The 24,147-nt window shown below is 43.7% G+C and overlaps 1 protein-coding gene across 1 annotated transcript; it reads right to left on the reverse strand.

The window, feature by feature from the left end:
- Window positions 1-9,733: 9,733 nt before the first annotated feature.
- On the reverse strand, window positions 9,734-23,323 carry ECHDC3 (enoyl-CoA hydratase domain containing 3). Its single transcript, XM_067534970.1, has 5 exons — window positions 23,175-23,323; window positions 22,595-22,716; window positions 16,283-16,380; window positions 12,937-13,137; window positions 9,734-11,664 (listed from the first exon to the last, which is right to left on the reverse strand). Exons 1-5 carry the CDS (start codon window positions 23,321-23,323, stop codon window positions 11,332-11,334), a joined length of 903 nt encoding a protein of 300 aa, XP_067391071.1. The 3' UTR covers window positions 9,734-11,331.
- Between the last annotated feature and the right edge of the window lie 824 nt (window positions 23,324-24,147).

A 24,147-nucleotide genomic window follows, 5' to 3' on the forward strand; every position in this document is an offset into this window, starting at 1 on the left:
GGCCGCTCATCCCTACACTTCAGAGCTCTGCCCAATCCACCAAGAGAGATTTCAAGCAATAGGGTTTGCAGCAATCCCCATGGGGTGGTTCTTCCACAAACTTCAACCCTACAGGGACAAATTGATGACTAATTGTGGGGATTCCCAAATCAAACTAGGCCCATCCTAATTACACAATTGCTTTATTGTGTAAAAACAGAGCAAACAAATACCTTCATCTTAAAAAATAAGCGATACTGATACATCAGTATTGCTTTTTATTTGAGGATCTCAAAGCACTTAGCTCAGAATTTCTTATGCCTCATAACATGCTTCTGAGCAGATACAGAGCCACTGGACTTAGAGAGCCAGCTTGATTAAGAGTCTGACGTTGATCCTTCGGGATGCTGAGTATCCTCAACTTCCACCGAGGTTGTTGAGGAAACCCAGTTTCAAGTGCATTATAAAGTTTGGAAGAGAACTTCAGAGCCCTGCATCCTGCTCCCCTGGTCTATCTAATAAGTAACCAAGACACCCTCACTTAAAGGTTTAAGCCCTGATCTTGCAAAGGGTATGGATCTGGCTAACTTTACATATAGTGATTACTCCCTTTGAGTTCAATGAGACTGCTAAGAAAGCATAAAGTGAAGCACGTCCATAAGACTTTGCAAGACTAAGGGCATTCATGGGTCTATTTCTGTGACTAAAGTGGGCAGGATATGGAGCTTAGAGTCAGTAGACCTAGACACAGGACTAAGGCGAGCAGGTTTTGACCCTTATTTAGTAAACCAGCTATGACTTGTAACCTATTTAATCAGAAACAGAATTTTTCTTTTAAAAAAAAAAACAAAAAAACCCCAACCAACCCCTTGAGAACATAACAGAGACATCTTAAAAAAAATAGCTTTGCAGCTGGCAATTAATTACAGGAGGACAGTTTCTAAAAATCTAGTTATCTAGTGAGCGAGAGCACGCTCATGAAAAATATCAGGTGTGGTTTAACATGGGCCGCATGAACCACTTTAGTTCCTCAGCCATTTGGAGAGAACAGAAATCCAATATTGTACTTATTCCTAAAAGCCTAGAACAGAAGAGCCCAACAGAGATTTTCTGAGTAGTTGAATAGCCCCATTAAATATAAATATCATTTTAAAAAAAACAATGTACTGTCTCCTCAATGCTTTCAATTGACTATGTAGGAAGATGTCCTAAGCAGATTGTCTTATTATATTGTAAAGGACATTGTCAAGGTTAGTTGCCCCCATATTTCCCTCTCCTTATCTGGCTGAGCAGTCTGATAAAACTGTGATGGGTTGTGATATGATGCACCCCATACCAGCCCTGGCTGGGTTAACAAGGGTCTGAGACCAGTTAGGTCACCTGGCAACCCTCCTCTCAGGTGATAAGAGTGAACCCCAGCTGGGAAAGGGCTGGGCCAGCACTATAAATTGAAACAGCTGAGAACAGAAAGGGAGTGCCATGGTCATCCTGTCTGACTCCTTATCATGGCTTGAGGCACTTTACAGTGACAGCAGAAATGATTTTCTTAATGAAATATTACTGCTGACAATGAAACTGATGCAACTAGATGTAACCATAGTAATTGCATGGATCCTGGCACATGTAGGGATAGTAGGCAACAAATTGGTGGACAAACAGGCAAAAATTGCTTTTAATCATGAATGCACTGACCTATGAATCCCCTTCATAAATGGAATTTAAACACCTAATAAAAAATGAGATGAGGAAGGAATGGCAAGAGCTGTGGACAAACGAAAATGGGAAAAGGTGGTGAGAAGTATGCCCAATGGTTGAAAAGCTGATATTCTCCAAAAACTGAGAAGAAGAGCAAACTGGCTCTATTTAGAATTCAAACAGGGTACTGTGGATTAAATAGTAATTTATTTCTAATTAACATGCATAAAGATGGATGATGTATAACATGTAAGGTCCAGGAAATGATAGATCATATCTTTTGGAGTCGTAAAGATTGCACCAGTGAAAGGAGGTGTTTATATAGAAAACTCAGAGGCTTTCAAATAACAAAATTTTCCTTGCAAAATCTATCAAGAATACAAGGAAAATGGGGCCCGATTAAAAACAAAAAACAAACGCTTTTCTGCAATTCTTTAAGAATACTGGGAAAGGTTCATGACTTCGAATCTCGAACAAAACACAGTTCATGGCAGTCATAGCCTCAAGAAGTGAGTCTGGTATGCCACAAAACCAAGGAAGAAGAAGAGGAGCTGGGCTGAGGCTGGCTGGTACAAGAGAGGGACTGTGGGAAGCTGGCTAACTGAGCTGCTCTGACTGAGCTGTGCTTTGCGGGGAGATGGAAGATATACTGGAGAATATTGAAACCAATCTGGAAAAGGATGAAGAAGACAGCAGAGGAGAAGCCTGGTCACTGTTAGGAAAAAGAAAAGGGTGGATATACCAGAGCTAGAAGAAACAACAGGTAGAAAAACAGGAAAGAGTAAAGCGAAAAATCTAAATGCAATCATCATAAAATCACTAGTCAAAGATGTGAAGAGAGGGAATATAAGCCCTCTGAAATCAGCAGACTGGATTAAAAAGAGTGCTGGAGACAGAGAGCTGGAAAGCTGCAAGGAGGAGCTCTAGTAATTGAATGTAAAAACAAAGAACAAGTGGGCAAATTATTAAAGATTAAATTGTTAAGGAAACAAAGTGAGCTGCCAACTGCCTAAGGTTCTGATGGAGACAAGAGGAGTTGTATATGGCGTGCCGATCAAAATGACTGAAGATGAAGTAAAGTAGGGCATCAGAGATGAGCAGTGCTTAATTTGTAATGAAAGGGGTGCAGGGCTCAAGCAATTTTTTTACATTCATAATTGATGCAGAAAGCCCAGAGGCGCCAGGGTTATGAACTGCCAAGCCTAGAGGTGGTGGGCTCAGCCCTGGCACAAATTAAGCACTAATGATGAGGTACTATACTCTAAGTGGCTAATTTGCAAGAGAAGAGGAAAAAGCTGTCAATAGCTGTGCTAGTTGCATTTAAGGAGAAACCCTTTCAGACAGGGTAGCAATATGATAGCAGATTTTTTTTTTTTTTTTTTGATAAAACCACATATTCCACCCCCAGTGAAGTGTTACAGATGCCAAAGGTTTGGATGTGTGGTGAATATATGAAAAGGGAAATTCAGATATAGAAGTGCTCTCCTCCACATTTACTGTACTTGTGTGGAAGGAACAGAATGAAAATGTAGCAACTGTGGAGGCAAGCACAGGGTAGCATCCTGAAGTGGTATAGCAGCAAAGCAAGCAAGAGAGAGACAAAAATAATGCAGAAGCTACTAGAAGACATTTAAGACCAAAAGGGGAAAAGGAAAGAAAACTCAGTAAGGAGAAAGAGATAAGTACACAACAGGATAAATATAAGGATATAATAAGTGATTGGGGGGGAAGAGAAGACATACATGTGTATAGACAAAGTTTTACAGCATATGATGGAAATAATAAATTGCACATTACAGACAGGGGAAAAAAACAGAGAAAATGAAAATTATAGTTGAAGCAGCAGAAAAATACCTATGTTAGCAATATATCAGTAGAATAACTCCACGCCTTTTTAAGTGAAGGAAGCACTGAAGGATGAATAGAACAATACTGTTTACTGCCTAATACCACATGGACAGGAAATAAATAAAAATATCCTTCATAAGGATACTAAAACTGATACCATTTGCATATGAGAAATATGGTTCATAGGGAAAACTAGATTTCAGAATCCCAGCATAAATGCCATATGGCATCTATAGGCAAGACAGAGAAGTAGGATTGGGGGGGAAGGGAGTTTGTATATTCATTAAGGAAAACCTAAATTTTCTTGAAATTGAGGTGAAGAAACTGAATATAGTGTATAATACTATTGAGATTCCAAAGCTGAATAAATCTTCATCTTTGAGACTATATAATGTATACAACCCCTGTGGAAAACTGGAGATTAAGGATGTGACAGACAGTTGAAGATGCAACAGGCCCATATATCATATGTGGAGACCTAAACAGATATAACTGAGTGTGGGGAAGTGGAAAAAATGAATGGAATGGTCAATGTCTAGATCAGTTCATTGATGAAAATAATTTAGTAATACTGAATGATGGTACACCCACGTAGGTTTAATGCAGCCAATGGAAATCTCTCCTGTCTAGAACTTGGAATTGTGTCAAGTAAAACAGGAAACAAATGCATCTGGGAAGTCGATCAAGCGGATGGGAAGAGATGAAAAACTTCCCAGTACTCATAGTTTATCAAGTTAAAGGCAATGTTGAGGATGAAGGAAGGTCCCCTACCTGGAATATGAAAAAAATCAAACTGGGAGCTGTTTAGAAGCAAATGTAACAAAAATATTATTGAGCAATGTCTAAGTGATAACATTGAGGAGTTTAGTAGCAATATAATTAGGGAAATTATGATGGCAGCAAAGTTAGCAATACTTAAGATATCAAGTCACCCTAAAGGAAGAAACCATGTATCATGGTTAAATGAGGCGTGTAAAAAAGCAATTAGAGAAACCAGGCATATAAGAAAGCAGCAAAAAATACAATGAAGAGTGAGGATTTAATGAAATATAAAAGACAGCAATTGTGCAAACGGCTATTAAAAAGAAAATAAATTAGAGTATTGTGGGAAAATAAATAAAGATACTAAAACATCAGGCAGGTTAGGAAAATGAATAGATATGGAATCAGGGCAATTCTATACCAGGCCTCATTGTCGAAGGCCAAGAGGTAAAAAGCTCAAATTAAGAAAAAGCAGAAGCCCTAGCAGAAATATTCCACAACATTAGTAATGATGAAAATCAGAGTACAGAAATCTGTGTGAGAGAGAAAAAATTATTAAAGAGAATCATGAGAACTGGAGAGGTGGAAGGAAGCTGAGAATACAATATTAAATAAAAACTTCTGTACGAGAGAACTTCAAAAAGCTATCGATGAAAGCAAAACCTCTGTACCAGGCAAGGATTGTGTATGTAATGAAATGCTAAAACACCTGGATGAAAGGACTCTGAAAATACTACTGAAACTATACAACGGTATGTGGGGAACTGGTGAGCTACCAATGGAGTTGAAATATGGGGTTGTAGTTCAAGTGTGGAAACCAGAGGAGCTGCAAACAAGACCTGATGCTTACAGGCCAGTTGCCCTTACATTATGTATGGGGTGAGCCCCGGAAAGAATGGGGTCTGAAACATTAACAACGTATCTAGAGAGAAATGGACTTCTAGACAATGTGCAAGCGGGCTTAGGAGGAGAAGACTTATAGTTGGCCACATAGTAAGAGTAGAAATGGAGGCACAAAAAAGTCTGAAAAAAAGAGTAAAGGATAGTAGCTTTCCTAGATATTGAAAAAGCATATGATATGTTATGGAGAGAGGACTTATTGCGTACAGTAGCATCCGTAGGCATAAAAGGAAGAATATATAGGTAGATAAAGAATTTCTTAAGTAAAATAACTATGCAGGTCAGAGTAGGAAAAGCCTACTTTAGCATATATACAATCACAAATGGCGCTCCACAGGGGAGTGTTATCAGCCATATCTTATTCAACAAAATGAGAAACGATCTTCCAAAAAGGATGAGTGCAGGAATAGGCATATCTTTGTTTTCAGATGGTCATGCCATATGGGCTAATAACCAAAACCAGAAAATATCTGAGAAGCAAATTAATGAAGCATTTAGGAAAAATGCAGAAGGGGGAAATGTGGGGCTTTGGAATTTTTGATTCTCAAAATGAAAGGAATGATATTCATTAAAAGGGAAATTAAAAAGATTAATTGACTCTCTATGGGGAGCAAATAGGTATAGTTAAAAGCTACAAATTCCTGGGTATGACATTTGATAGCAAACTAACATGGAAGGATTATATTGAAAATATTGTAGATAAACGTAAATGTAAACTCAATTTACTTAAAATGTCTGGAACCACCTGGGGAGCACAAAAGAAAGCAATGGTAATGTGTTACAGAGCATTAATAAGACCAAACACTGAGTACGGATGCCAAGCCTTTAACTCCGCATCGCAAACGAACCTAAGGAAGCTAGATTTAATCCAAGCTCATACAATATGCATTGCATGTGGTGCCTTCATCCCAACACTATTGTGTGTAATGCAGATTGCTGCTGGTGAAATACATGTAGAGTTAAGAATGAAGTTATTGGACTTAACCTTCTGGGCAAAACTTGTAGGAAAAAGGGAAGATGAAAATCCTAAACAAATATATACAGAATGCTGGGAATTCACTGGATAACATGGGGGCAGGGGAACCAAAAATGCCTTTTGTCAACAGGATTAAAGTGTGGACATAGGAATGAAGAGAAAAGAAAGACTTAAAAGAAATGACTATATATAGTTATTGGAAAATGCATTATGAGTGGAAAATCATGCCTTCTGATATAAGTGAACTATAAACTATATGTATATCCGGGAGGTGTGGCCTCCCTCGGAAATTGACAGCGAGGGAGAGCCAAACCCCCTCTGGGGGGCGGAGCCCTAGAGTACAAACCCACCTGACTGGAAGCAGAAAGGCGGGGCAGGAAGTATAAAAGGCAGGCCTTCCCACTCAGTAAGGGGAAGGTGGCTGAGGGAGAAGGATGTCTCTCCCTTGGTGCTGTGGCCTGGACCAGACTGTTATCTGGAGGAGAAGCTGCTGGAGTTGCCAACTGCCTGTGGCCCCGAGGACCTACCTGAGGCCGGTGAGCTGGAGGAGACCCCTGGATCTTGTGACTTGGAAGAGCTACCTGAGCTGCCAGCCCCTTGCGAGCCAGAGGAGACCCCAGGACTCTGTGACATAGAGGAGCTGCCCTCCACAGACGGCTCCGAAGAGTTCCTGGACCTGCTGTCGAGCAACAAGGCCGAGGGACTCTGGAACTTCCCTCAGGCAGAGTATCCTGAGGAAACCGGGAACGACTCAAGGGACCAGGTACTCTAGGGAAAGGGGGAAAGGAAGGAGCCTGGGGGAACCAGACACCTGTCTGGCTGCGTTATGGCCTGTAGCCGAGTCAGTGTGTTTTGGCTGCAGCCCTGCTGACCCAGTGACAGGACAACCCGTCACTGCCAGGGCCCTGGGCTGGGATGCAGTGGAGTTGGGTGGGCCTGTGTCCCCTTCCCACCCTGACCTAGGAGTGATTGCCCGCTAAGGGCCACAGACTGTTTCCCCACGCCCTGCCCTGCCTGAGGGCTGGGCTTTGCACTATCTCCTTGCCCTTCTGAGGGTTAGAGACTGGTTCCTGTTTGCTTGCCCCGCCCTGCCTAAGGGCCAGGGCTCAGAACTGCTTACTCGCCCTACAGAGGGCTAGAGACTGTTCCCGTTTGCTTGGCCCTCCTTGCCTAAGGGCCGTGAACCGTGTGCTTGCCCTATTAAGGGCTGGAGACTGTCCCTCTTTTTGTTGGAACTCCCCACAGGGCACAGGTGCCAGGAGATGTGGCCTCCCTCCGAGATTGATGGCAAGAGAGGGCTGCTGGCCCCGCCTATGCCAAGGGACCCTTACAATATAATGAAACTATAAGGGGAATAAGGGAGCTAAATATAGTAAATTTAGCAAATAGCTATGTGATAAATGGAGCAAACATGGTCAAATATATACAGAGGGGTCTAAAGATGAAAAACCAGAGTGGGGACAGCATTCTCCACCCCAACATTTGGAAGAAAGAAATCCATAAGATTATCACATTCTATATTGTTATGATGGCTGAACTAGCAGGAACAATGTTGTATGACCATGCCTCTGAGTGTATGACCTGCCTCTGTTATCTTGTCAGATTCACTATCAGGGCTACAAGCTATCAAAAAGGGGAATTCAGATAGCAGCACTTATATAAGTAATGAAATATTACTAACAGAATTGGCACAGATGGGATTAAACATTGAAATAGCATGGATTCCAGTGCAGGTCAGGATAGCAGGAGGCTTCCAAAATAGCAAAAATTGGAACAAATTGCTCTGCAGGATCTCGATATTGAACAGGAATTTAAAAATCTAATTAAAAATGAACTAAGAGGCATGACAGGAAGTATGGACAAAAGAAACGAGAGAAAAAGACGAGGTATGTCCTAGAATCAAAGATGCTGACATTCTCTCAGGTTCTTGCAGTATGAGTGAGGTAGCTCTACTCCAAAACTTCCTTGACACTATGACTTAAACAGTAAATTGGCCTTAATTAATAAATATAAGGATGGGCTATGAATGAGAGCTTATGCAAGGTCAAAGAAACTGTTGATGACATCCTGTAGGAGTGTAAAGAGTGTAATACTGACGGGGGGACTTTGTCACTTTTAGGCGTCTTGAGTTTCTCATACAAAGTTTATAGTACAATACCTTGTAAGAGCATCAAGAAAATGGGGTACCCTTAAGAAAACAATATTACAATTTTTTAAAAATACTGGGACGAGTGAGATTGTAACTACATACCAGAGGAGAGTAAGCACTGGGACCCTATCTTGGAGTAAGGAGCCAAGTAAGAGGCTGGGAGTGGGGAAGTAGATGCAGGGTAGAGTAAGCTCCTGTGGTAAACCCAGAAGCAGGCAAGAGAAGACAAAGATTTGGTAAGCAGGGCTGGCTTTAGGGAAATGGAGCCCTGGGCAAACTTGTATTTTGACCTGGACCCCGCTGCCTCCCCAGGTGCTCCATCCCCTCAGGCTCTGCTATTCTCCCCCTCCCCAATTGCCCCAAGCTCCCTTCCGTGGCCTGGCATTCCAGACCTACCCTGCTCCTTGCCTCAACCATGGCGCCCACCTGTAAGGCTGGCCCTATTGGTAGGACGCAACCCAGGGAAACAACAGGGACTGGGGCTCAGCAGACCTGGACTGCTGGTTGTAGGGTTCTTGGGCTGGAACCCAGTGTAGCAGACAGCCCAGGGTTCCCCTGCCAGTCACTGGTGCAGTGGCACAGAGTCCAAGGAGGGGCTGAACACCATCTGGAGACAGCAGTAATTCTGGAAGGGATGGATTAAATGGTGGCCTGGCCAGAGAGCCAAGTTACCAGAACAAAGTCTATTGCAGAATGAGAAACAAGCAGCAAGGGGAACCCAAGGCAGATGCAAGGAGGCGCATGAGGGGAGAGTGGAACCCCTATTACAGCTGGTGGAGAATGTGGGTTCCAGTTACTGGGCTTAGGGTGACCAGATGTCCTGATTTTATAGGGACAGTCCTGATATTCAGGGCCTTTTTTTATCAGGGCGTCTATTACCTACCCCATCCCATCCTGATTTTTCACACTTACCTGGTCACCCTCACTGGGCTCCTTCCTAACAAGCCTCTCTCTCTCCTCTTGTCTGCTTCTAGGTTTACCACTGGAGCTTACTCTACTCCCCATGGCCACTTCACCCCCTCCTGGCTTCTTACCAGACTCTTTACTGCAGGACAAGGTCCCAGTGCTTACACTCCCCCTAGGCTTCTTCCTTGCTGCTGACAATCTTCCTCCTTCCAGGGGGATGCTGTAGACTCCCTTCCCTGCAATCCCTTTCCGCTCTCACCTTTTTTTAGTGCTGACCCAGCCGGGCTTCACTCTCACTTAACCCTGGACTCACTTTGCTTCTGGCAGGATGCCCAGTGACATACCTGGCCTCACATCCTTCTTAACCCTATCAGGGCTGGCGTGGGGTGCAGAACCCATTACAGTAACACTTACCTAACTCTGCCAGTAATTAAAATAGATGCTTCAGTGCTCTTAAAACACAAAAATAATTCTCAACCACCCCAACTCCAGTAACAACCCCATAATAAACACACCAGTTTATCCATGCAATGAATGGAAGTTCAAGGTTTATTTAAAACGGGGAGACATTTGAAAAAACATATTGACTGCCTTCTTTTAATTACAAGTATTTATTGTGGACAGATGAGAATGAATAGCTTCCAGGTGGTTATATGTGTAAGTGGTCCTGTTGATATCCATAATCTGAATTAATAATATATAGCCTCACTGGAAAAACACAAGAGCCTACATTCTTCTCAAAACTATGGGACAACAGAATTTGACCTAGTGACGAAGGACTACAGAGGATCAGGGGTTACTTTAACAGATCTCATTAGTTTACCTATTAGGGTTCTAGCCCATGCAGACTAGGCACCCCTGACATGCCAGTTGCAGAATTGATTGGACTTCTTGTGAGTAGCAAGCAGATTAAAAACCACTCCGATTCACATGCATCCCATGCATGGGGTTTTAGCAAATGTGTTAATGGCTGCAAAACCTGGGGAAGCCAACACAGCCACACAGAACTTCACTGTTTGGAACAAAGCATCTTTGCTAAGATGCACTCTCCATGTTGCACCAAGGGCACACAGTCCAATAGCTGTGCATTATGGTTGTCTCTTAATGCCAGAAGACCAAATCCTCCACTGATGTAAACTGGCATAGCTCTAGTGCCATTTTACCAGCGCTATGCCAGTTTACACCAGCTAGGGACCTGCCCATAGGCTGAGGGGAACAGTGTGGACCAATCCTGATCTCAAGGAAGTCAATAGCAAAATTCCCATGGATTTAAATGAGGCAGGATCAGGCCTGTTTTGGCCTTGTGGAAAAGCTGGACATTCATTTAAAGGCTACACAGACACTGAACTTTAGGGCAAATCTTAATTTTATGAACTCAAATGGTGTCAATTGCATCAGTGTGATATTTATTTAAAACTAGAGCAGACAAGGCACTAGCAGATGAACTGAAGGAAATAATCATGCATTGGCTGAGGGAGATTGACTAATGACTTCTATGGTTCAGAACTACCTATTTTAATAAAGGCAAAGACTCGAAGGCTCTTGTCTGTATCATAACTGTACAGTAGTCATACTGTAATTACTTATAGCATGCATATGTACAATTGTCCTCTCCAGGATGAATCTAAACCCTCTAGCTGTGTGTCAGACTCTCTACTAATAATTAATGGAGAGTCTCACTTAACTCAAGGAGTAGGGGCCTGTGCTTTCAGAACAGGAGGATCCAAGTTCTTTCCCTAGTTTCTGTGACGTTCCAAGTAGCCATGAATATTACACTGATTATAGCACCAGGTTGAACTGAACCCTTCTGTAGACTGTGCACATGAGTCTGAGTTCTGCCAAGGCTGACTTGATTTATTTAATTTTATTGTGTGCTCAGAAACCTTGTAGTATGAGTGTTGGTATCCCTTGAAGAACAACCTGAAATATTAGCCATGATCTTCCTCATCACCATCGCCAGTGGCCATCATCCTGGTACCTCCCAAAGGCTACACAATACAGAAGTGGAATAGTTTCCAGCAACACCAAAAATATCATCCCTGGGACTTTCACTGAGAAAACACTGGTGTGGGTTAGTTAATCTTGAGCTTAGAAATGGGATTCATTTTCCCTGAATTCATTTGCAAGCTCTGTCCACAGTATGCGACCAGATAGGCTTGCGTTTCTGAATAAAGGCCTCTATTCCTTCCTGTCCATCCTTCAGGGTCAGATTGTCCACCATGACCTGGGAGGTCATTCTGTAGGCATCATCAAGGCCCAGTGCCATCTGTCTGTAAAAGGTGGCTTTTCCCAGTGCCACAACAGACCGGCTGGTTTCACATATCTTGTGTGCAATTTTCATGGTCTCCTCTTCCAGCTTGTCTTCTGGTACCACCCTGCTGAGAAGTCCATGCAACAACGCGTCCTGGGCAGAAATAGGCTCCCCTGTGAACAGCATCTCTAATGCAACCTGAAAAATTAAGGCATGCCAAATCAGTGGGTAGTTTTTCAAAATGTTGGCTTTAGTTTTAGTATTGTGTGCATGTTTTTAATTAGACTCCCTGTTGCTCAGGTTAGGTCTATTTCTTTATCCTGCTTTCTGCAGTGACCTGTGCCTGATGCTTCAAATGAAGGGGGGAAAAATCCATAATGTACTTGGCTTATTGTGCTATGTTAAATACAGGGGGAAAAAAAATGCCTTCCAGACCACCGAGGCAATCAGCTGACACCCTGAATCATGAGGTCTAATTACCCTGTTATCATCTTTGCTTCAGTAGCTACAAATACAAGCATCTTGGCCACATTTCATTTGATGAGATGTAAAAACAGAAATCCTAATAGTTGCAACAATACTGCTGGCTAATCTGATACGGGGGGGAGGGAGGCGCGCACTTGCACACTGAAAAAATGTAACAACGTATCTTAAACAAGGAATTATAAAATCAGAAATATTGGAAGGATGATTCAGGAGCAGCTGAAGTATCAAACCACTTTAACTCCCTCAACAGAAAACAGACTAGATTTCAAGATGATGTCATAAGAGCCAGGAAGGTCTTAGGAGTTAAGGTCCCTATCCTGCAATCTGATCTGCACAGGACGACCCTGGTACTTGAGCACAGCCCTGTTGATATAGAGGGGATAGAAGGTTCTGCCCCCATGGATCCAGTCTGAGGACTGGGACCTGAGGTTGCATGTCTCATAAAGCACATTCTACTCCTCACGTAGTGAGTGAGGCCCATACTCACAGTCCATAGGAAAGACATGGGGAGGAAATAAAGGAGAGTCGTAGATGCTATTTAAAACCGAGCTAGGCAGATCATGCTGGCAATGAAATGTCAGTGCTTAGCAGGAATTGATACCTAGTGGGACTGGCATCCTGAACGTGGAGGGGTCTCTCATCAGGGAGAAAGCATCATTGTCTAAAGGAAAGCATTTACTGGCAGGAGGGAGAAGAGGCACTGTGCTGATCTGCGGCTGCTGTGGGTACCCACTGCTTGGGTCAGGGAGCTAGCAGAGCGGCTGTCCTGGAATACAGGTCACTGCTACACGATTCTTGGACTTCCCAGTTCCCCTCAGTCCAACGTTGTTTTTTTTCCTAAAGTTGCTTTTAGAGTGGAACGTTTTGCGCTACAAAGTGCGGAGTGAGGGAGGTGCACGTGTCGGAGCTGGAGCTAGAGCATGTAAACACGGGGTTCACTTGCAGGAAACCGGAGAGAACCGTTCTCTCTAGAACAAGGCCTACCTTTCTAGGAAGGGCTCTCCCCACGGCCACAGCTGGCGTGGAGCAGAACAGTCCAACCTTTACTCCGGGTGTAGCGAACCGGGATTTCTCACTCGCTACTGCAATGTCACAGCTCGCCACCAGTTGGCAGCCTGCTGCCGTAGCCAAGCCATTTACCTGGGCAATCACTGGCACGGGGAGTTTTTGGAGCAGAGTCATGACCTGTATGTACAAAAGAAAGTGGACAGCAGGTCACGCAGGTGGAGGTGCAACATGTTCCCATTTTCCATAGCTTGTATATGTTATTACAGATAAAATAATTATCTTCACTGATTATCGCTTGTTCTATTCTGGTAGCAGTGTGTACTATTGTGCTGGGTGCTGAACCAACATACAATAAAAGACAACGCTTCCCCCAAAGAGTACTACACAGTGCTGGGGTTATGACACTTCTGTGGTAGTGATCCCCTGGTCAAGTCACTTAACTTCGTTGTGCCTCTACTTCCTCATCTGTGCAATGATACTTTCCCATGTTTGAGCTCGCCATATAAAAAGTGCTTTTTAACTGCTAAATGTCATCGTGATTACCTAGATAAATAACTCCCATCAGCACATTGTGACCAGATGACAAATTTCAGCAGGTTTCTTCACTCTCTCTTCTTGTGGGGGAAATCACTTCTGCTTAGTCATATTTTACACTCCCTGGGTGAAATCTCCAAATTCAGTTTTGCATTAGCTCTGCCTTTATCTCAGTTCTTGTGCTACTGTTTAAAAATTAGGATTCAGCAATTCTTGCAAAATGGAACCAGCCAAGGAAGCTGTTTGTGTACAATAATCACATCTGCAGGTACTTTCTTTGTTTTGATTTTTCTTTTAAACCACAATTTTTTTTATATTATCTTTTTATTTGGTTTCTTGTGTACAAAAACATCAGGAGATCTAGTTTCTACTCCAAGCTTTATCAGAGTTTTGTGTGGGATGATAATAATAATACCTAGCTTCTAAACAGTGCTTTTCATCAGTAGATTTCAAAGTGCATTCCACCGGAGGTCAGTATTATCATCATCCCCATTTGGGGAAACTGAGGCACAGAGGTGATGTAACCTGCCCAAAGGCACCCAGCAGGGCACCCAGGAATAAAACCAACATCTCCCAAATCGCTAGTCCAGTGCTCTATCCACCAGACCATGCTGCCTTAATTTAATTTACTCAGTTCCCCCACATGTAAGATGTGGCTATTTACCTGCCACAAAGGGGTAAAGCGAGGTTTGATTTATTAATGCTTTTAAATCTCTTTAAGATCCTCAGATAGAAGGGGCCATAGAAATGCAAGATATTACTATCAGAAAAAAGATCATATCAGATTTATTTAAGTCCCTGGCATTTCATTGCCTCCTGAATCTTCTTTATCATTTTCATGGTCCCAGGAATATGTATTTGAACTATGGTGCATTTGTTCTTTACACTCATAGCTAAATTATTATACTTGTCATACACTAAGGCCCTGATCCTGCAAAAGACTTACGCACTGACAATTTCTTACATTGCAAATAGTCTGCTAATTTGCCTATATTTTTCTTTATTAAATCAAAGCCTCAGTTGTTACATCATGAACCCCAAAGAATTAAATACCTGAGCCATTCAATTCCAATCTGCCTGCTGATTACAACTGGAACTGCTGATAATTGAACTCCTACACATGTTCATGGTGTTAATTATGCACACAGGACAGTTTAATTTCCTTTAGTGTTGAAGTGGAGAAACTTACAAACTCTTGATTCCACTCTATATGGCAGTAGAACAGGTTTTGTGTTTCTTCTGTTTGATCTTTCCTGTTCCATGAACCAGTGGCTGTTTGCTCAGTTACCCCTGGCTAGAATCGCAGACATTGCTCAATTGGGGTTAGGTACAAGCCTGAATGAATAACACGTGGCTTTCTTCAACCAGGAGCAGACGCAGCCATCCCCGATTCAAGGGGTGCACTATATTAAACTGCACCAACCACCCACAGCACACCTTCTAACTAAACTTTTTATAAATTTTCTCCGGACAAAGCACCTAACTCATAATAGCCTCTAATAGTCTAACAATGTCCTTAGCAACGGCCAATAACAATTCATTATTCTCCTTACCTGCAAAACATTTCTAGTCATAACAATAAAACTTACGTCAGAGGCACCTAAAACCAAGGTTGTCCAAACATTGTCTATTTTCATGGAATTTTAACTTCTTATTCCCTCTTCCCATTCTGACAGCAAAACTGCAAACATGCAGCTATACAGCCTTGCTCCTCAGGGCCTAAGATTATCCTAGCTATGTGATGTTTGGTTTTCAGCTGGCAGTGGTTGCACATACAAAACTGCCGACTGCAGTACTGTCAAAACGGGGGTAACAGGCAGGAATGTCAAATTCTGGGATAGCAGGGGGAGGGGCTGGAGAGTGAGCCCATCCCTTCACTCACTCTGAAGCAGCAGCTCTTGTCCTGTGGGGCTGGGTCCAGCTCCCCACTCTAGGCATTGCAACTTTGCACCTGGGGTCATGGTGCCACTCAGGTTTGGCTTGGCTGCCCCCAATCATGTTTGTCTGTTTTTGCAACCTTGGTTTCACGATTTCTGTGGGTGAAACTGAATCCATCCTAAAGCCACCTCTGTCTTCAACTGAAAAGAGCAAAAATCTCCCTTAAATTAACCATTTGTTTCACTAATACAACAAAATTAGTATTAAAATAAAGGAAACAGGCAAATCCATGGGTGTTATTGATATGTCTAATAATGGTACCTGGCACTTATATAGCAACTTTCACATGAAGTTCTCAGAGCTTTTAACAAGTATCAGTAAATTAACCCTGGCAACACCTTGGGTCCTTATTGGTGCCAGCTGATCAAGTAGGTTTTGGAATAGGACAACAGATCCTAATTGATGCAAGGTAAATTAGTAATATTCTGCCATTTGACAGAACAAGGAATTGCCTGCATTTGCTCAGAGTGCAAGATGCATGCATTGATGATACCCAGACCAAATTTTAAAGATTTAAAGTAAGGAACATGCAACAATTGTGCCTAGTGCAGGGCACTTGCATATTGCAGATACAAGCCTTGCATCATGCATGCATAATTCTTGCACGTCTGTTTGCATGTGGAGAAACAAAGAGGGAAGATAACGTGTCCAAGATCAGACAGCGTAGCAGTGGCAGAGTCAGGAACTGGAGTCAGGAGTCCAGAGTGCCAAGCTCTGCTCTAACCACTAGTTCACCACATTCTCTCCCTTCTTAAGCTTGTTTCATTGCCCCATTCACTGTAACCGTGGATTTACTGAAACATCAACACCTCTTCACTGCCATTGATGAAAACCCAGCACCCTGGCTTACCTCAGTGCATGTCTCAAATACTTCGGTATGGTGCTTCATGTCCTGTTCACTAGACAATTCCTTTAAATCATGGCCAGCGGAAAATACAGGTCCTTCTGCTGCAAAGCATTCAATAAAATGAAGAACAAGAACATTAAACGTTACTAATCTGAGTGAATCTTGGGCTGGTGACAATTCAGAATGCACTAAGTCCTGCATGAGCAGAAGTGGAGATACCCAAAAAATGTGGGGGAGGGAAGAAGAAGAAAGATTGGGCAAAAACATCACAAAATGTTCACTCCTGTTTTTTAATCAAGGTTTCAACTGCCATTCTACAGACTTGTGCAGCATTTAGTCACATAAGTCCCACTAACTCTAATGGGCACTGAAAGGACACATTTGTAGAGGAAGCCCAGGAGCTTTCATTTTCAGCTTCTATTTTGCCTTCCATTCTAAGTTCCCAATGAAATGCAACCAGTGATCTCACATCACTTGCTACTGAGCGCCTCCTGTGTAACTTAGTGCAAACCGTAACAACTGGGCATCTAGGAGAGGCACACACTATAAGAATCTGCAGACATAATAAGAGTTTGCATGCACATAGTTCAAATATATTTCATCCTAAAGTCTCCTAAGGCACCTTATAAACTTTTTTATTAATATTAAATTGATATACAAGGCAGACAAAGGGATCTCTCAAGCTGCTGCTGAAACGCAGCCATCTCTGGGGTGAAACATGACAATTTTTTAATTGCATGATAACAGTATGGATCAGTTCAAGACTGGCGGTACCTCCACCATCACATTGGTGACAAATCACAACAGGCCACACGTTCACCTCATTAAGATTATTGCTGTGTGTGAAGTGCTCTGAGGAGAAATCCAGCTGTGAGCTAATGCTACTCCTTGCAGTAGAGTGCAACCCTTGCTGCTTGGAGAGAAGGTGGTGTACCAAATGCACAGCTCCCGAGCGAGGGGTGCTGGGCAGAAGGAAGCAAAGGAAAAGCAGATCGGGGATGGCTTTCAGTGTGAATGCCCTGTGATCTGCAAGGATAGAACCATATACCTCATGGATCCTCAAGGTCTGTGGAGTCAGGAGGCTGCAGTGCAGCCCCTTCTAAGGGATAATGTGAGGTCACACCCACTGAATTTTTTAAATTCTTTCCTTCCTCCTGTTGGTTTTTCCATGGGGGCGGGGGAGTTTTGGGCCTCCCTGTGTTTAGCAGGGTTTCCTACCTCAGTCAATAGGAAGTGATGGGGTTTTACTCAGCCCAGTTTCTCAGAAAACACCACAAAAAATTTGTTCAGTGCAACTAAAACAGCAGCTCCTCCCCAGCATGGTGTGGAGCTGCTCTGTTCACAGGCTGATTAACACAGTTCTCTCGTGTTTGTTTACACAGGGCTCAGCAGCCTCTGGCTAATGTTTCACCCTTGCTAAACAAACATAAGATGGTGCCAGGTTGTTCAGGACAAGAACTGTCTTTCCTCTCAGCGGGTTGTTGTGGGTAATTGTTGCTCCACCTCCAAAGCTCTCATCTGTGGAGTCCCACATGGCTCAGTCCTCTCTCTCCGCCTCCCCCATGATCCTTTAACTATGTGACGCTGTCAGGAAGGCTGGTGTGATAGCACAGATGGAAGTGGCAGCAGTGTGTAGAATACACCCAGCTATACATCTCCTTTGTGTCAAACACAAACTGTACCATCCCCCAGCTTTCTCAATGCCTACTAAAAATCTGCTCCTAGATGAACGTTGAATCCAGGCCACAACAAAGTGGTAGGAAGAAGGAAGTACTACAATGAACTTAACCCACTACAACAGTGGTTCCCAACCTTTTTGGCTCGAGGGCCACAGATATCATTTTTACAACCCTGAAGAGCCACCAGTCTCCACCAGCAGGTTCCCCCACCCCACTGCAGCCAGACAGAAGGAGCTCAGCAAGGATGCTGCCTTCTCGCTCATCTCCTGTCTCCCTGGCTGCAGCAGGGAAACCTCACGCGTCCTGTAGCCCCGGGCGCACCACCTGGGTCCCTAGGCAGTGGCTCCTTTCTGCAGCCAGGCGGATGGAAGATTAGTGTTCTCCTCTCTCTGGCTCCAGCAGGGACCCCAGCACCTAGGGACCCAGGTGGAGCGCTTTGTCATGCTCCCTGCTACAGCCAGGGGGAGGGGAGCGGTGATCTCCCATCCCCTCGGCTGCAGCCAGGAGCCTGCACCGGTCTTTTAGCCCTGCGGAAACGCGCTCTGTCTGGGTCCTTAGGTAGCAGCTCCCTTCTGCAGCCAGCGGGAGGGGAGCCGTGGGCTACTTTGAAAGCCTCCGCAGGCCACTTTTGGCCCCCGGTCCACAGGTTGGGAACCACTGCACTACAATATTCCTCTCTATCGAGGGCATTTGTCCTCAGGCTAAGTTGGTCTTCACCTCTCGGGGTTCTTTATTGCTCCTCATTGCTAATGGACACCTATGTAGCCAGGCACCAAAAAACATCCACGTCCAACTGCAAAGATTGTGTCCCATCCTAGCAGACAGACACAGCCCTGGCCATGCAGTTGTTCCCACTATACTAGATTGTTGTAACTAATTATTTCTGAGAATAAGCCACACACCCTTCAAAAGCTTCATCTTCTGCACTAGTTCTTCATTAATGACAGACTCCACTTACAGGTCTCTGTCACAATATTCAAAACCATCCCATAGGATTTGGCCTTCATTACCTGAGATCACTTCCTCCTCCATGACAGCTGCCTTCCACCAGAACAGAGGTTCTCAAAGTGTGGGGTCATGGCCCCACACTTCGTCATAGGGTTGCCAGGGCAGAAAGCCCCAGCCCGGAGCTTCATGGGTGGTGGGAGGTTGAAGCCCCAGCCCACAGCTCTGGAGGCCATGGAGTAATTTTTCTTCTCAGAAAGGAGATCACGGTGCAGTGAAGTTTGAGAACCGCTGCACTAGAATAATGAAGCTGTGGAGTACAGCTGGTTAAAGTCCTAATTTTAAAACAAGAAACAATCCCCCTCCAAAAACAAAAAAATGCAGTAAAAATTTTGAACATGTTTCAAAAAAATTTTTTTTTCTTTTTTAATTTTGAAAATGTACTACAAAATTTCAAAAAATGGTCATTTTCCCCCTGTTTGTTTGACCCTCCATTCTGTGGAGCCACCCAGGGCAGTTTGAGTGTATGGGAGCCAGAACTTTTACAGGGGCGGCACCTAAATCACGAAACTCATCACGGCAAGTGATAAAAAGTAGCATGGACTTTCAGAACTCACTGAAAACTTGTCTCTCTGACTTCCCTTTCCCTCAGTAAGCCCTCCACCCACAGAGATATACACATAATCCAACTCTCACTCTCATGCACACAGAATTAAAAAGAACTATAAACAAATCAAGCTATTTCTCCTGTCGGTCAGGAAAGAAAAAGATTGTTTCTTGTTTTTTCTATTTTGTATAAGTCTGTGGAAGTGCTCCGATATTGCTATTTTATTCAAGCTCTTATACCATGTCTATCAACTTTACCTATAGTGATAGGGACTATATAAATATCTAGAAGGAAGAAGGGACATAATAAAACTTGGCTCTTATATAATGCCTGTCACCTTTAGATCTTTACAGTGCTTGTCATCTTTCCTTTTACAAACAGGGAAGCTGAGGGACAGTAAGGTTAGGAGACTTGCCCAAGAGTACAAAGAAGGCTAGTGGCAGAGTTGGGAATAGAGTCCAAATCTCTTGAGTCCCAATATAGTTTCCTAGCCACTGAATTTCTGTTGTGACATTGATCACAATATCAACATTAAGCACATAAGCCTCTGAATTGCCACTGAAATAAATGGGGGAAGTTGTGGGAGTTCAGCACCTCTGAACACTAAACCCTTTTAAAAAAAAAACGTTCTTTAACTTGATGGTCATTATAACCTAGGTTTTATTCTGCTTTTAAAAGCCCTATATATAAAATTGATTTTTAAAAAGAAGAGAAAAGTAACAATTGGACGTATGAACCCTTAAAAATATACTGCAGTAGCGGTCCAAAACGCTATAGTTTACAAGAGGGTTTCTATAGTGTTTGTTGCTAGTGTAGATTTGTATTTTTAATGGGTGAAGAAAAGTTTAGTTACTACTATCATCAGTACTTATTAATGCACTTACAGAATAGTGCTGGATCCTGCAAGGACTTATGCATACGCTTAGCTTCACACACTGTGGGTAGTAGTCTCTCAGCTCACTTTGAAGGTATTACTCACAGTGCGCAAAGATAAGCATATATGTAGGACTTCTGATTTTAGATCTTACCCAATAAAACACCCATGTTACAAATAAAATAAAATTAAAATAGTGTTTATCATATAAACATTGGAAATGGTTACTTGTATCTAAGGGCTTGTCTATACAGAGCAGTGAAGGAGACGGGGGTGTGATTTCTAAAGCACACTAACTTGTTGCGCATTAACTGGTCTGTGCAGACCCTGCTGGTGTGCGCTAAAGGTCCCCTAGTGCACTTTCACACAGTGTGGTTCGAAACAGTACTATGTTAATGTATACTAGGGAGCACTATGAAGAGATCGCTCATTATACAAAGAAAAAGCCCCAACATCCTTCGTTTTTGGACTCACAGACTTTAAAGCCAGAAAGGACCATCATGATCATCTCGTCTGATCTCCTGCACATCGCAGGCCACTGAATCTCACCCCCCATTCCTGTAATAGGCCCATAACTTCTCAATGAGTTACTGATGTCTTTAAATCAAGATTTGAGGACTACAAGTTACAGAGAATCCACCATTTACTTTACTTCAAACTACTAAGTGACCTGTTTCTCATGCTGCAGAGGAAGGCGAAAACCCCCTGGGTCTCTGCCAATCTGACCTGGAGAAAAATTCCTTCTGACCCCAAATATGGCGATCAGTAAGACGCTGAGCATGTGGGCAAAACCCGCCAGCCAAACGCCTGGGAAAAGTTCTCTATAGTAACTCAGAGCTCCCCCATCTAATGTCACACCTCTGGCCATTGGAGATATTTGCTCATAGCAGTTGCAGATGGGCCATATACCACTGTAGGCAACCTCATTATACCATAAACTTATCAAGCACAAGCTCTCCATATAAAGCCCTTATCAAGCTCTCCATAAACTTATCAAGCTCAGCCTTGAAACGTTAGATTTTTTTGCCCCCACTGCTCCCCTGGAAAACTGTTCCATCTATAGCTACATAAAACTTTAAAATTGCTAAATAATAACTTCCCCCCCAAAATGAAATTAATAAACCCTGAAAAAGAGAAGCCCTACAATACGTAAGTCTTTGCAGGATCTCCAGATCTATAACGACATTCATCTAAAACACTTAAAGTTTGGGTAAGTGTTAGTAGCCCAGTTTTAGAGCTGGGTAACCTGACTCTGTAAAGGGGCTTCATGCAAGCAGACTCCTGAACCTACACAGATCCCTGCTGATCTCAACGGGGCTCCATGCTCCAGAAAGAAGTGTCTGTCTGTCTGGAGTCCTTTGCAGGATTGGGGCCTAAGGCACAGAGCGGCTGAAGGCCAGATTTTTAAAGTATTTAGGCACCTGAAGATACAATACAGGTGGGCACCTACTGTGATTTTCAAAAGTGCCTAGGAGTTAGGCATCTAGCTGGTTTTGTGAATACTTTAAAAAATGTAGCCCTAAATAACTTGCTAAGGTCATGAGTGAGTTATGGAAGTGCCACTACTAGTACCCAGGAGACCGAATTTTCAAGTCTCCTGCGAAATTGTTAGGCACATGCTTGAAGTTAACCACATGCTGAAGTCTTAAAGTAAGTCTATCCCTGTTCAGCAAGACACTTAATCTTGTGCTCAGATCCCAGGACTTCAAGTTTAGCGTGTGCTTAAGTGCTTTGCTGAATGGAATTAAGCACAACCTTAAAAATCAAGCATGTGCTTTAGTGCCTCAGGACCCTACCGACTACACTGCTCTCCTATTATTTTTATTATTACAGTTTAGCATGTACTGTTGCAACACTGAATACAGCTTGGTGCAATTTTTTTTTTCAACAAACAGTTTAATCACCCACAAATTCAGTTGACCCAAAGCTATTTGGAAACTTGTGTCGAGTTTGCTGAACAGTTTCGACGGAACTGAAAAAACGAAAAATGTCCTCAATGTTGAAACAAAATGAAATTTGTTTGACTTTTCGATTTGCCAAAATATCGTTGTCAGTTTGACCTCAAATTAATTTTTTTTTTAAATTTGGAACTGTCAGCGAACCAAAACATCCATTATTTGCCCAGCTCTAACACAGTGCAAACCAGTGGCTTTGTAGTTAACCCATCTTCTTTTTTTCCCCTTTTTTCCCCACCGGGATCAAGGAAGTACCTGTAATGATAATGACTCTGAGAGCCTTGCTTTCGATATCATGCAGAATATCATCACGGAGACACTTCAGCATAGAGAGTGACAGAGCATTTCTTTTCCTGGGGTTATTCAAGATAATGTGTCTGTAAAGATTTTAATAACAAATTAGTCCTGATCCAGTCAGAACAAATAAGAATCTCTGCAGTTGTTTCTGGAATCAAAGCTTTGGTCAAAATAAGGACGGGCGCTTGAAATTTGTTATTTGATTTAATATTATTTACCTGTATTGCAGTAGAGCCAAGAGGCTTCATCACTGCTCAGGACCCCACTGTGCTAGGCGCTGTACAAACAAGTAACAAAAAGATTGTCCCGGCCATAAAGAACTTACAGCCTCTCAACCTCCCTCCTTGGCTGGTGTGGGCGAGCTGGGGGCGTGGGGCCCAGTGCATTGCACCCTCCTGCCCCTCATTGTGGGGTCTGGGTTCTCTGTGAAATCCCACAACAGCAGGGACATCGCAGGAGGGCGCTGGGGAGTGCGGGGACGGCTCTGAAGTCGCAGCAGGGCAACGGGACACACGTGTGCGCGGCAGCGCAGCCTCACCTGATGCCATCCGCTTGCCGAGCGCGGGTGAGTTGCTCCAGCTGTGCCTGCCGCCCCGCTCCAGCTGTGGCGCCGCCGCTGCAGAACCCAGAGGCAAAGGGGCAGCGCAGGAGCCCGGAGGGCTTCAGCCGCCACAGTCGCGTAGCCATTGCGGGGAGGAAGAAGGAGTGGGAGGAGTTCGCTGCGCATTGCAAGTGCGGGAGCCTTTCCGGCTCACTGCTGACCCCTAGGCTGGCGCGGCTCTGCAGGACAGCGAAGAGGGGGGAGTCTGGCTCCACCCCGACCCACCAACAGCCCCAGTCTGTCTGTCTGCACAGAGATCTGGCTGCTATTCTACAGGCATCCAGAGCCTGATGTCCCCTGCAGCTCCCCCACGGGGGGGGATACACTTTACCAGAGCAGGGCCCGACCCAGGCTGCAAACCACATGGGGATGCGTGGGTGTGGGAGGGGGCCCATGTTACAACTTTGTACTGGGCCTGAAAAAATTATGCGTGGACCCTGGCCTCCTGGCCCTGCACTTCATGTACATCAGGGCAAAGACGTGGTCGTGCTGGTTTGGGAGCACTCATTTCGCATGGGGTGTGTGTGGACATGACTACGCGCTGGAGCAGGTCAATGGTGAATTGGACCCAATGACTCCAGTCCCCCCAGCCATTAGTGTGGTGCTGCATGGCAGAGTACTAAAGCAGCGGTGACCTCATTAATAATGCCCAGTGCAGGGTCTGGCATTCTGCTTGCAGAGCTGAATGGATCAGTCAGGGAGGATGTTGTTCAGGTCACTCTTCAGAGATGGTCAGCATTGGTGCAGAAGGAATTACTTTCCCCTCTTTTGAATAGAGTTCTGCAGTTCTTCATACCCTCGGCAAAACTGCCTGGATCTGTGACGTTCTGATCTTTTGGGAGTCGGGGATTTAGGTCTGCATCAGTAAATTGTCTTCAATGGCCTTTTGATAATGATAGCAAATGATTGG

Source organism: Emydura macquarii, unplaced genomic scaffold (genome assembly GCF_026122565.2).
Source record: "Emydura macquarii macquarii isolate MOO-44397 ecotype Brisbane River unplaced genomic scaffold, CSIRO-AGI_Emac_v2 contig_3470, whole genome shotgun sequence".
Lineage (NCBI taxonomy): Eukaryota > Metazoa > Chordata > Testudines > Chelidae > Emydura > Emydura macquarii.

What these genes read in the sequence shown, in the direction of transcription:
- ECHDC3 (XM_067534970.1), bottom strand. Translation starts at nt 23,323, where the DNA reads ATGGCTACGCGACTGTGGCGGCTGAAGCCCTCCGGGCTCCTGCGCTGC. An exon ending in CGGCAAGCGGATGGCATCAG is followed by an intron (nt 22,717 to 23,174) that starts GTGAGGCTGCGC and finishes AAATCTTTACAG; the next exon opens with ACACATTATCTTGAATAACC. An exon ending in GGAGAGCCCTTCCTAGAAAG is followed by an intron (nt 11,665 to 12,936) that starts GTAGGCCTTGTT and finishes TTAATTTTTCAG; the next exon opens with GTTGCATTAGAGATGCTGTT.